This window comes from Epinephelus moara, chromosome 20 (genome assembly GCF_006386435.1).
Source record: "Epinephelus moara isolate mb chromosome 20, YSFRI_EMoa_1.0, whole genome shotgun sequence".
Taxonomy (NCBI): domain Eukaryota; kingdom Metazoa; phylum Chordata; class Actinopteri; order Perciformes; family Serranidae; genus Epinephelus; species Epinephelus moara.
This window is the reverse complement of record NC_065525.1, coordinates 34512529-34524939: the sequence shown is the minus strand read 5'-3', so window position 1 is coordinate 34524939 and position 12411 is coordinate 34512529. Positions and strand designations below refer to the sequence as shown.

Genomic DNA, 12411 nt, shown 5'->3' with positions numbered 1-12411 from the left:
TTATCTTAAGTCATCACCTCAAGGTCCACACAGTTTAACACATTCAGAGTCATACTTGAGTTGGGCCATGTCGTCGAGTTAGTTAAGTAGCTGTCCGTTATTCACTCACTCTACAGCAGGAAACTGCACTTCAGAATAAAAGCTCTGTGCTGGAAATTCACTGTAAATGAAGTGTGTTTTTTACAAAATTGACATGTTCACGAGTCACTTGCAGTCCATTCAGAATGGACCCGTGACCTACCCTGGAAATCAAGAGTTCTCGCGAGAGCACAATTTGAATTTGCTCAGCGAGTCACTCTGACAATCAGTAATGATGCTCATTACCTATGCCCTTGGAATCGAGCTGCTCCAGTCACATCGGTGTATCTGATAAAGGCGGGCCGGAGTCGAGCTAAACAGATAGCAACAGATGGCTTTTTCTCTGAAAGAGGAACAGAAGACGGCGCTCGAATCTTTCCTTTGCAAGAAGGACGTTTTTGCTGTTTTGCCGACTGGATCCGGCAAGAGTCTAATCTACCAGTTAGCTCCGCTGGTAGCGCTCTGGATACGTCACCCTGTGTATTGTTCTGATTGGTCGTAGTGTTATCCAATTGCGTGCAGTGATATTTACAAATGCATGCTTGGTGCCGCCCCTCAAGTTGGGCCATTTGCATTACTCATGGCCAGACCCTAAATCTTTCTAGATTTGGGTCTGGATTTCCAGGCTACACGTGACCCACTTTTGGACTGCAATCCACCAGTTGGGATCCACTGGTATAAACAGACAACAGAAAACACAAACAACAGCTCATAGCAGGGAAGAAAAGGGGTAGAAAACAAGGACAAATGAACTGAAAGTAAAGTATAGGCTTTAAATATATGTGGCAGGGGAAATACAACCTGATTTGGACTTGCAATACCAATCATCAGTCAGCTTACATCACTTCAGCGTTCCTATTAGCGGTGCAAATGCAAACAGAAAAAAAACCTTTGAAGGTATGTAGTTCTCAGGGAAGCTTCACAGTGAGCGGTTCCTCTCAGGAAGTCCCCAGAACTATTTGGTCAGACAGTGCCTAATGTCACACATCCAACAATGACTTCTATCTCCAGCAGCTCAGCTTTTAGGCCACATCTTTTCTCCTAACAAATACTGTCATATACTGTATATCCCCAAGAAGTATCAGGAGGCTATATCTTATTCAGTTACATTTTGAACCTTAAGATCTAACAGCAATTTTGAGGAACGCCAGCATCAGAGTGGCTAAGATAAGCTGATAACATATCTCTTACACATAAGCCACTCCCTGTCCGTGTTACTCAGGTGTCCTTGTCACATCATGGCTGTTGGTTGTTATATTGCACTACAACAAAGCACCTGCCTATTTGTCTCATCAAAGTTTGAGCAGAACGTAGAGCTATTTAAGGTGAACCCACAACAAAACACACACCCAGTTTTAAACAGAATATCAATGGTAGTTTTGCAGCATCGCTAATTGAGTAAATAGTTGAACTGAAGGAGGTGGAGCAGGTGACCTCAGATGCTGTAGGAAAACACTCTGACCTAATATTAAACTCTACACACACCATGTCTGTGTGTGTGTGTGTGTGTGTGTGTGTGTGTGTGTGTGTGTGTGTGTGTGTGTGTGTGTGTGTGTGTGTGAGATGCTGGAGGCAAAACCTGACCTAATCTGTCATCCATAACAAAATAAATCGCACAGATTGAGAAGCAAAACGTGATCACGGGCCGTCAGCTCGGTTTGTTCCCATTGGCAGACACTTTGTATATTATTATTAGTAACTACTATTGAAGCTTTTGCAACACCAGTGCAGCTGCTGCTTGTCTTGACTGTAGGACGCTACAGCACTTGGTTGTGTCTGGGTTCGTTGATAACCTGCTTGCCCCTCTGATAACTCCTATTTGCTGTGTCATGAAGAGCTCGTTATGTGGCCTGATGGCTAGAAAAAGGAATGAAAATCAGATGGGAGGTTGCGGATACATCCAAACATCTGTGTTGATTATGGATGTAATTATTAGTATGATTTTTTTTTAGAATTTCCCTGTAATGGCGTTTGCATGCACGATGACATCAATGACATCTCACACATTTAATCTACTGGCGGATGATTTTACCTTTCTGTAGATGAATAATGTCGGGGAAGTTGCCCAGCAGGCCTTGGTAGAGCGACAGCTTGTCCAGCATATGGAAGAGGTCATACTTAGGTTGCTCTGCAAACATCTCTCCAATGTTCTCGTAGGTGCGGCCTGTATGGGAGATGGCGTTGTTGAGGGCCTCGGAGCTGTGGGGAGGGTCCAGCATGAACGACTGGCTGATGGACTGGAAGGCATTCCCCAGCCGCTGGAACTCCTTCCTGAACCCACCCAGGTGTTTACGCACCAGCTCCGAGGCGACGTGCGTGAGCTGCATCACGCTGTCGTCCATCTTCTTAGCGAAAGCCTTGAAGGTGTCGACGCGCTCCTCTACATCCTGAAGGTCCTGGTGCTCATTGGGGATCTGGAGGGTCAGCATGAAATGGGCACCCACCATCTCATCTTTCTCCGCTCGTCTCTTGCCCAGTTTCCACTGCTTGTCGTCAGCGCACATCAGAAAGTGTTCAAAGCCTTCATACTGGGAGAGGACTGGGTGACTGGTCATGTGGTTCATCCACAGTATCAGCCGTCTCTTACGTTTCTCGATGAAGTCTTCCTCGAAACGCCCCGTGGCCTGCTTCTCGGGCAGGTGAGGCACAGAGATCACAGTGAACTTGTGCAGCAAGCGGTTGTACAGCCAGTCAAAGTGTTTGTAGCGTCTGTAGACAGGACGCCCAGTGTGGCTCGGCGTGACCCTGTACGAAATGTACGTCTTGATGCCCTTGAACTTTGTCTGTTTTGTGGGGTCTTCAATGGAGCAGGAGAAAGGCTGTGGGTTGTCCTTCCACACGGGCCCCACAGGACCCATCTCGATGGTGTACGACTCAGCTATCTTTGCCATCATGGGCACGTCCCCCAACACGAACGCTTCGACCCCTGAGCGCACAAAGCTGGAAAATCTGTTCAAGTTCCTGCCCACCATGCTGCCTTTCCTCGAGCTGGAGATGCTGTCCTGTCTCTCCATGTGCGGCTTGGCCCGGTAGTGCACATTGGGGTTGTTGGACAGCGGGCTCTGATGGGCATGTCCATTGGCTCCTGGGCTCCTAGTGTGGTCACCATCGTCCACCACAGTTGACCTGTCGTCCCAGTCGTCCCAGTCATCATCGTCGTCGTCATAGTAACTCTGCTGCAAATGCAGAGTGGTGTTTGGGGTTGAAGGGAAGTAGGAGGAGTCATTTCCTAAAGATCCTGCCGGGCTTATGGAGCAGTCAGTCACATTAGAGTTGGAGCGAGTGCGAATAATCTCCACATAGGACGCAGGGAAGAGACCCCTCTCCCCTCGGCTGTTCTCCCCCTGAAACCAGCCATCCACCGACTTCTCGTCGAAGATAACCAGTTCCTCATTCTCCTGGATGCTGATCTCTTCTTTGTTTTCACTCAGGAAAGTGTAGATCGCTTTGGCTTTCACTGACATCTTGATACTCCAGCGGGTCCGAAAGCAAGAAAACTTCTACATGCACATAGTGCCTAGATGATGCTGCTGCTGTCCTGATGCATGCTGTGTTGGAAACACTAGCTCACTGTAATATTTAAACTCATCTCAAATTACATGGCAGCTGTCAGATCAGGTGTGCAACAGCAGAGTATGACTTATGTAAATTTAATGATCTGACGCTTGGTAAACACAGGAGACGTCAACAGTTACGTAAAACTATTACACCAACAAAAGAGTCTAAAACAAACCTCCTGTGCCCACGAGCATCCTCAGCCCATTGAGATTATCACTCTATTGTCTTACTATCTAATATGTGTAAAAGTCTAACAGTAACTTCAGGCTATAAACGCTCTATAACACACAAACTTCCTCATAACACAAGGACGCTTCCTCCTTTCCTAACACAACAGGTTCAAAAACAAAACTGGTTTCACAACAGAGCTCCTCCAAAAGCACCGACGGTGGCTTTAATCCTCAAAAACCGGACTGCAGCTTCGCCTTGTTCCTTTACCGGACACTTGTTTCTCATCCCGGAGCCTAGAAATGATCCTCGGTGCAAATATCTTGAAGACAAAGTGGTCCGGTGTGGAGAAAAACAGAGGGATGAGTAATGGTATCCCTGTGCATTGTGAGCCCGCTCCGCATTCCCTCACACTGAAACTTGCTGCGTTTTCCTTGTAAACAGGTTCCTGCGCATCTTCAGTCGATCCTTGAAAGTGGAGAAATAAAAGCAGAGTCAGCACCCAGACAGTGTCCTCCTGCAGAGGATCAACACACAGCACAGCTCTGTATTGTTTCTTTGGGTTTATTCCTGAGCGCGCTGCAACAAAGTGACTCTTTCCATGACGTGACGCTTCAACAATTGGAGGCAAGTTCGCCTTTTTTTCATCAGCTCCTTTATACTCTTTGTGGAGCAGAAACTGGCTCAACACCGCCCCCAACAGGACAAACACGTTATTACAACCTGCAGCACAGATTATCCAACAGACACTCAGGCTGCAGATGATGATCATGACTGCTGTATCAGTCAACCTTTATTTATATAGCGCTTTTCATAGAAGAAGAATGCAACACAAAGTGCTTCACACAACAAAAACAAAAACAATAATATTTTTCACCTCTTGAATGTATATATTTATAACTGTTACTCTTATTCTATTCTTGTTTTATTCTATTGATGTATATATTGTAGTTAAACTATAACACTTACAGCCTCAGCACAGTGACGATATATATTTTATTTTTTATATTTTAATATCTTAAGTACGAGGGTTAACACTGCGGCATAATACACCTTTTATTTATATGTAATGCATATTTTCATTTTTCATTTCTATTTTATTTTATTTTATTGCTTTATATTTAAACATTTCTATTTCATACACTTATTCTTACTTCTCATAATTCTCTATTCTTTACATTGGAGCAACTGTAACAAATCATAATTTCTCTTCAGGGATCAATAAAGTATTTCTGAGTCTGATTATGAATCAAACTGACTTCTTTAGTGAAATCCACCAGTATAATACTTATATAAAGTTATAGGCTACAAACTTTGTTCATATTCCAAACAGAACATGTTTAAATTCAACTTTAAATTTGTGTGTATATTGCACTATTTCATATTTGTAATCAAAGTGCTTCTGAGGACAATGAAACTAAGAACATCCCTCAAGTACAGTTTTGAGGTACTTGTACTTAAGTATTTTTGTTTTATTTACATTTCAGAGGCAAATATTGTACTTTTTACTCCATTACATTAATTTAACAGTTCCCCTCAAAGTTTGAGGTTTTACAAATCATCTGATCAGTTTATAATAAGTATTATCACAATTAATAATGTATGTCTTGTTCTTGATTAAACCAGTGGTTCCCAAATGGTGGGTCATGGTCCAAAAGTGGGTCACAGATCCATTCTGAATGCACCGCAAGTGACTCACAAACATGTCAAGTTTGTAAAAAACACACTTCATTTTGAAGTCCAGTGAATTCCTGGCACAGAGCTTTTATTCTGAGGTGCCATCTCCTGCTGTAGAGTGAGTGACTAACAGACAGCTACTTGACAGAGACAACAAACAAACTCGACGACATGGCCAAACCCAAGCATGATGCTGAATATATTAAACTGTGTGGACCTTGAACTAATGATCAAGGAGAAATCTGGACCCTGTGGCTGCACCAGTTGGGAACCACTGGATTAAAATGTCCAAATGTAGATTATATAAAAGAGTTCAAATTAATTTTACTTTGACCAACCATGTTGAAGTAGACCCACTGCTTATAACTTAATACTTACATGACCATTTTGCACAATGAGTAATTTTACTTTTAATACTTCAATGATAACAATTATGTACTTTAAAGGCAGTGTTTATTATGCAGTACTGCTACTTTTACTTAATGATCTGAGTAGTTCTTACTTACATACCTGCACAAACACTGGTGGAATGTAACTGACGCAACATGCACTCAACTACTGTACATCAGTACATTTTTGAAGTACTTGTACTTCAGTAATTCCATTTTACTTACTGGCCCACCTGCTTCTTTGTACTCCTACTCCACTACATTTTGAGGGCAAATATAGTGCTTTTTGCTCCACTGCATTTATGTGATAGCTTTAGTCAGAAGTTACTTTGCAAAATATGAATAAACTAACAAATTATGATATATTATTATGGTCAAACTACAATGTTTAAAGTAATTAAAAATGAGTCCCAGCTTAATGCAGCTGCAACATCACTGTCATTCTAATGTCCAATAGCCTATATAATTGTTTTGAAAAAAGTAATTCTCCAATACTTTTGGTACTTTGCGCATATTTTGATGCTTAGAATGCAGGACTCTTACTTGTAACAGAGTATTTTTACATTGTTATATTGCTACTTTTGCCTTAGTAAAAGATCTGAATACTTCCTCCACAACTGCACACACATAGATGTAAGAAAATACAGAAATCACCAAGCCCTTAAATAGACCGCTAACTCAGTATCGCTGCAGAAGTTCGCTCTGGCCAAACTCCGGGATAGTTCGCTGCTGCAGTCGGCCAACTCAAGTCGCCGCTGGTGGGAAAGATGACAGCGTGACGTTTCAGCAGCAGCCTCTCTGAATGTCCACGGTATCTATTTAACTAATGATGTTATTAATGCTTTTATCTGAACAAATCTGCTGTCTAATACGTGCTCTGGGCTTCATAATTATGTGTAGCTAGTTGGAAATTAAAGCGGTGACGCCAGTGTTGCTAACGACTAGCCGGCTAACTGTATGCTAGCAGGTTTAGCACGATGCTAACTGCTAAGATGACTGGCTGACTAGGTGCAGCGGTAGCTAGCAGCCTGTCATACAAGGGTCACTTTTATTATATTTTATCGCCTATTTTAAAAGACGTTTGTTGTCTTGGCGTTTTACGAGTGCGGAGATTACAGCAAGGTGGCTAAAACGTCCTGTAAAACGGACCTTACGTTACCAGTTACATGATGTAGTACTAGCTACGTTACACTAGCTTAGTGTAACGTTGGGATTAAAACTAACTAACCAGGTGAAGTCCCCTGCTTCTTCTGTGGTGCCTAAACTGTATCTAAGGAGTTACTGGTGGAGGGCACAGACATAATAAATGTTTCAAGTATATGAGCACATGATCCGATGTTGTCAAAGACTGAGAGATTATGTGATTACATGTTTATAGTAGCTCTGCTATCTGCTATATAGGCACACAGTGTATATTTTGATAATCAGTTCAGTTAGTCTATGAAGCTTTTATGGCTTCAGCTTCTCATGTCTGAGGATCTGCTGTTTTGTGTCGTTGTAAATTGCATGTAAATGGGTTTTACACTGTTGGCAAAACAAGTAATTTGAAGACATCACCTTGAACTCTGGGAATTTGTCACTTCTTTCCCTGACATTTTATAAACCAGACAAATATTAAAGATAATCAGTAAATATAATTGATTGCAGCACTGATTCATACATTAAAAGCAGTAAATGATATTCTAATATTCATGAACCTGTGTGCCATCATGCAAACGTCAAACAGACTGGCAAAGGGCTGAACTGCCTAAAGAAAATGACACCTTTGTCTCAGATTCATAAAAGGCTATAATGTAGTATTGGTGCTTCGACAGCATCACTATTATAGTGCAGTATCGTTAATCCCATCCCTGGTACACATATTTCATTATATCCTGGTCGTTTTCACACATAATTCAAAGTAGTAGATTCCATCTTGTGAAAGGATGGTCATGAGTAAAAATGGTTTCAGTAAAAATAGAAAATGCAAACCTCCTTCAAAAACCCAGTGGAGTTTGTGCAAAATTAAAATGCCTTTATTTTACATGGCAATATGTATTTAAAATGACCAATGCTTTGCAACAGATAGAGGTCTTCTTCAGCAGGTCAACACCCTACAGATGATAGTCTCCCCCCTGCAATGAGCCCTTTCCAAGATTGAATAAGCAAAGTAAAGTACACATGAAGTCTCCAAAGAGCACCTGTATGTGATCACACAAAGACCCAGCAGTGTTTCTGCCCCATTGTCCCTCTGGCATCAGTGCTGTTCCCAAAGATTATGAATAACTTCTGACACTAATAATGGCTCTGTTTTCCGATTCAGACTTGTGTGATACTTAATTGAATTCATCAACCACCTTTTCTCACAGTAGAAGCAGGGGCATTGGATTTACTGTCTTGATAAGCTTACATGGTTGTATTGATTTTCCAGAGTCCCCATGGATGACCTGACCCAAGCCCTCTCGGCCAGCTTTGCTGTGTCCAAGGAGCCCAACAGCACAGCCGCCCCCCACCCTCGGCTGGCCCAGTACAAGAGCAAGTACAGCGTGCTGGAGCAGAGTGAGCGACGGCGGCGCTTCCTTGACCTGCAGAAAAGGTAAACATCCTCATATTTATATTTCAGTATTTGACTATGGAGTTTTCCATTGTTAGTTCACAGTATGAAGCCTGTTCCTTCTGGATTAGAATTTCTCCCACCTCAAGTCATGACTCTAAATCGAATCTATCTAATCTAATCTTATTGTAATACATAATGGTTTTCTGCCCTTCACACGTCTGTACTGCGCCATGAACACAGTAGTGGTGTTTGAATGACCAACATACCTTGTGTACAGGTAAATCACACAGATGTTTACGTCTTTAAAATAATGCCATAGCGCATGTATCTGAATGAGCCTTTTTTTCCATCACTAATTCAGTAAAAGGTTGAACTACGTCAACCATGCACGGCGTCTGGCTGATGGGGACTGGACGGGGGCAGACAGCGATGGAGAGGAGGACATGGAGAAAAAAGAGCAGGGGGAAAAGGAGCAAGATGGCACCACAGAGGAAGAAGAGGGGATGGAGATCGAGAGGAGGAAGCTGCCAAAACATTATGCAAACCAGGTCAGTGTTTGATGTGTTATTACCCAGACATATTATTCGTATTCAAGTGTGAAAAGCTGCTTTGACTCAGAGATTCCACGATAAAGCTGCAACAGCTTAGCTTTTTTTCATAGAGAATACAGAAAGCAAACAGTGGTGGCATAATGCCCCAACAGTGTGTGATTTTAGATTGTACACTGGAAGCAAAAGAACCGAGATGTGTAACACTACAACGCCAGCCTCTAGTGTGGCGTGCAATGCACGCCTCAGGCAGAGCTTTAAAACAGTAACAATACAATAACATGGCAGTAACAATCTTTTACTGTCACTCAGTACGTTTACATGACACTTGAAAAAAACGAATTATTGCCTTAATCCGACTATAACTGGACAACTGAAGTGCATATAAACGCGTTACTCCGACTAATATCGGAGTTCTCCAACTCCGATTAAGACACCCAGATAATGCGATTGGAATGCGATTTTCTCCGGCATGTATACACCTTAATCGGAGTTAAACGAGACAATGCATGTGCGCGTGCTCCACACCCCCCGCGCTGGCGTATGACCCCGGAACAGACAAGACATGCTATTGTTGTAGCCCTCCAACAGCATACGGCATTCTTGTCTGCCTCTCGAAATCACCATGACCACGAGGGATAGCGTGCACCTTATCTGCACAATCAGTAACGCGTACATTACGTACGAGATGAACAAAGCTGTACGATTATCCATCTCGCTGTTGTTCGAAAATGCCGGTCTGCCACCTGACTCCAGTTGTTTATTATTAAGTGACGTAATAGGTCAACCGGAAAGGGGGCCATATTAATCCGCAGAAACGACGCATATCGCCACCTAGTGTTGAGGAGGAGGACACGTTCCCGTCAGTAATTCGATTTTCTCAGTTGCATGTAAACTGGGACAAGGACAGAAGTCCGATTAGACGCCAAAATCGAATTTTGAGCATAGCTGGATTAAGCTGTGCATGTAAACGTACTGACTGTTATGTAGCAGCAGATCTCGTCTTCTGTTAGGAGGGTAAGGAACCCCTGGACCTCATTTTCTTACCAATATGCTAGCTGCTAACTGCTGCTAGCTGCTTTTTAAATCTCCTGGCAGTGAGTCACACACATAAAGCGCATTTATACTTGTGTGTCAGCTCTCTGCAGAGCCTATGCACGTTGCCTGCGCCGTTGTGTGTGGTGTGTCTGTGTCACTCTGCAGTTACACCTCCAAAACATTAGTCGGCGATGGGGTTTCTGTGAAGTGCTTGAAAGTTAAGTTGATTCAAAACACACATTAAACACACACATTAAACACACATTAAACATGGCTTAATGGAGACAATTTCAAACACAAGTACACAAATCAGCTTCGCTATAACTCGCAGCATTCACAGACAAACACTTGTCTTTATCTGGACACATTTTCCCCACAAATACAACATGCTAACATTACTAGCACAAGCCTATGGCATTTTGCTTTGTAAAAATTAGCCTAGCAGCTAGTGGACATTTCCTCTACTCATGAAGCCAGGGACAACAGCAACATTTAACAAAGGTAACGTTACAAAATTCAGCTACATTACAACTCACAAGGTTCACTGACAAAACAACTGTCTTATACTGAACACGTTTTCCAAACAAATACAACACGCTAACGTTATTAGCACAAGCCTATGGCATTTTGCATTGTATAAATTAGCCTAGCGACAAGCGGAGATTTCCTCTGCTCATATGAAGCCAAAAATGCTATTTTTGTGGAGGCTTTATTGTCTTCACAATTTATTGTTTCTTATCTGTGAAATCAAAGTAAATAAAAGCTTTGTTTCCACTGAGGGAAATGGTTTCATCTTCTGCGTCGCTGCAACGTGTAGTTTCATCTCTGGGGAGGTGCATGTCAGGTTACAGCGGAGGGTATGGCGCAGAAGTATAAATTCCTCATAAGACGTCAACAAAACCTCACACTCCTCCTGTCCTGCCGGCTGTCCCTTTTTACACAGATAGCAATTTTGAAGTGTTACTACCCCTTCTGTGTGCTTAAAGGCGAGACAACTCTGCCTCCCATTCCACAATTATACCTTTTATACATAACGGTAAGGCGGAATAACGTCACAACATTTCTGCCTTAGTTGGCCATGTTCTTTTCTATTGCATTCTTCATCTTAGCCAGCAGAGGGAGCCAGAGTTTACAGAATGACGGCCCAACAAGCTTGTTGAATGCCAACAGATTGGACATTATCATTTTTGGACTTTTTTTAATGCAGTGTTGATGAAGATGAAATTTAGATTTGCTTTTAACAAAGTTCCTCTTCCTCCTCAGCTCATGCTGTCAGAGTGGCTGGTGGATGTGCCATCAGAACTGGACACTGATTGGCTGATGGTGGTCTGTCCTGTGGGGAAAAGATCTCTCATTGTTGCCTCCAAGGTGAGAACCTGTCACTGCTTTTCTATGATGTGTTACTGCAGCTCCTGAATTTCTGTATTCAGCGAGGAGTAACATGATTATTTTATGGCACCACATTGATAATTCACCACAGAGCTGTCAATCAGACACAAATGAGATTCTACAAGCTGCTTCTTACTGGCTTTTGAACTGGTTTCCATCTTGGCTGTTTTTTGATGTGTCATCTTCCAGCCCTGATGGAAAGTCTCACCACTTTCAAAAACTTGATTAACATAAACAACAGCCATCAGGATATTTCGTAGTCTGGATGCACTGTCACGACTGCACTGAATCAATATTATGAGAAGATTATTGTACTTTGCATTTATTGCTTGTAAATTCAGCACTGCATTCCTGGTATCAAGAGGAAGACAGGATGAGTTGTGCCTGTGAGTAAGATGAGCCAGCCTGTCTACACAACATGAATAATGTGGGAAGAATTCTCCTGAACCTGTCGGAGAGAGCAGTGAACAGGAAGTAATTTCATTATGAAACCATAAAGATGTGCTCTCGTAGTATGGCATGAATCATAACATTATTATTTTTTAATGTATTTTGAGTCTGAGTTGTGATGTGAAGCAGTTTCATTAAAATAAATCAATGCAGCTGCACATATAGCAACAGGTTTAATTGTTTTCAACACTCAAGAACATCACTCTGCTACATGCCCACATGAATATAACTCAATAACAAAAACTGGTTGGCCGTGACTCTAAAGAAGTGTTGAGAAAATCGAAGAACAAGAAGTAGCCATAGTGCATTGTAGGGATGGGAATCGAGAACCGGTTCCTGTTAAGAACCGGTTCCAACTGGTCCAATTCATCAGCATTATTAGTCTCCCTGGAGCTGCTAGCCCACTGTGGAGCTTCGGCGCATCCCCGCTCCAGTTGTCGGATTTCATGGGAACACCAAGGATGGTAAGATGAGGGCAGTTGAGTTGATTTGCACGCTATTTGTTGTTATAATATGCTGGGCTAGCTGCGTTAGCTGCCTCACCTGAGTTAGCTGCACTAGCTGCGTGGTGTTGACACAC

The 12411-nt window shown here is 42.5% G+C and overlaps 2 protein-coding genes across 2 annotated transcripts in view; one reads left to right on the top strand and one right to left on the bottom strand.

Moving 5' to 3' along the window:
* The window catches only part of snx33 (sorting nexin 33), a 28863-nt gene extending 24409 nt beyond the window's left edge, over positions 1-4454 (bottom strand). The window contains exon 1 of the mRNA XM_050072686.1: positions 2111-4454. Coding sequence (XP_049928643.1) covers positions 2111-3542 — 1432 coding nt within the window. The 5' untranslated portion in view covers positions 3543-4454. The remainder of the gene's footprint in view (positions 1-2110) is intronic.
* Positions 4455-6555: 2101 nt separating this feature from the next.
* Positions 6556-12411, top strand: part of snupn (snurportin 1) — a 16006-nt gene continuing 10150 nt past the window's right edge. Inside the window, exons 1-4 of the mRNA XM_050072688.1 lie at positions 6556-6681; positions 8281-8445; positions 8768-8954; positions 11256-11360. Coding sequence (XP_049928645.1) covers positions 8288-8445; positions 8768-8954; positions 11256-11360 — 450 coding nt within the window. The 5' untranslated portion in view covers positions 6556-6681; positions 8281-8287. The remainder of the gene's footprint in view (positions 6682-8280; positions 8446-8767; positions 8955-11255; positions 11361-12411) is intronic.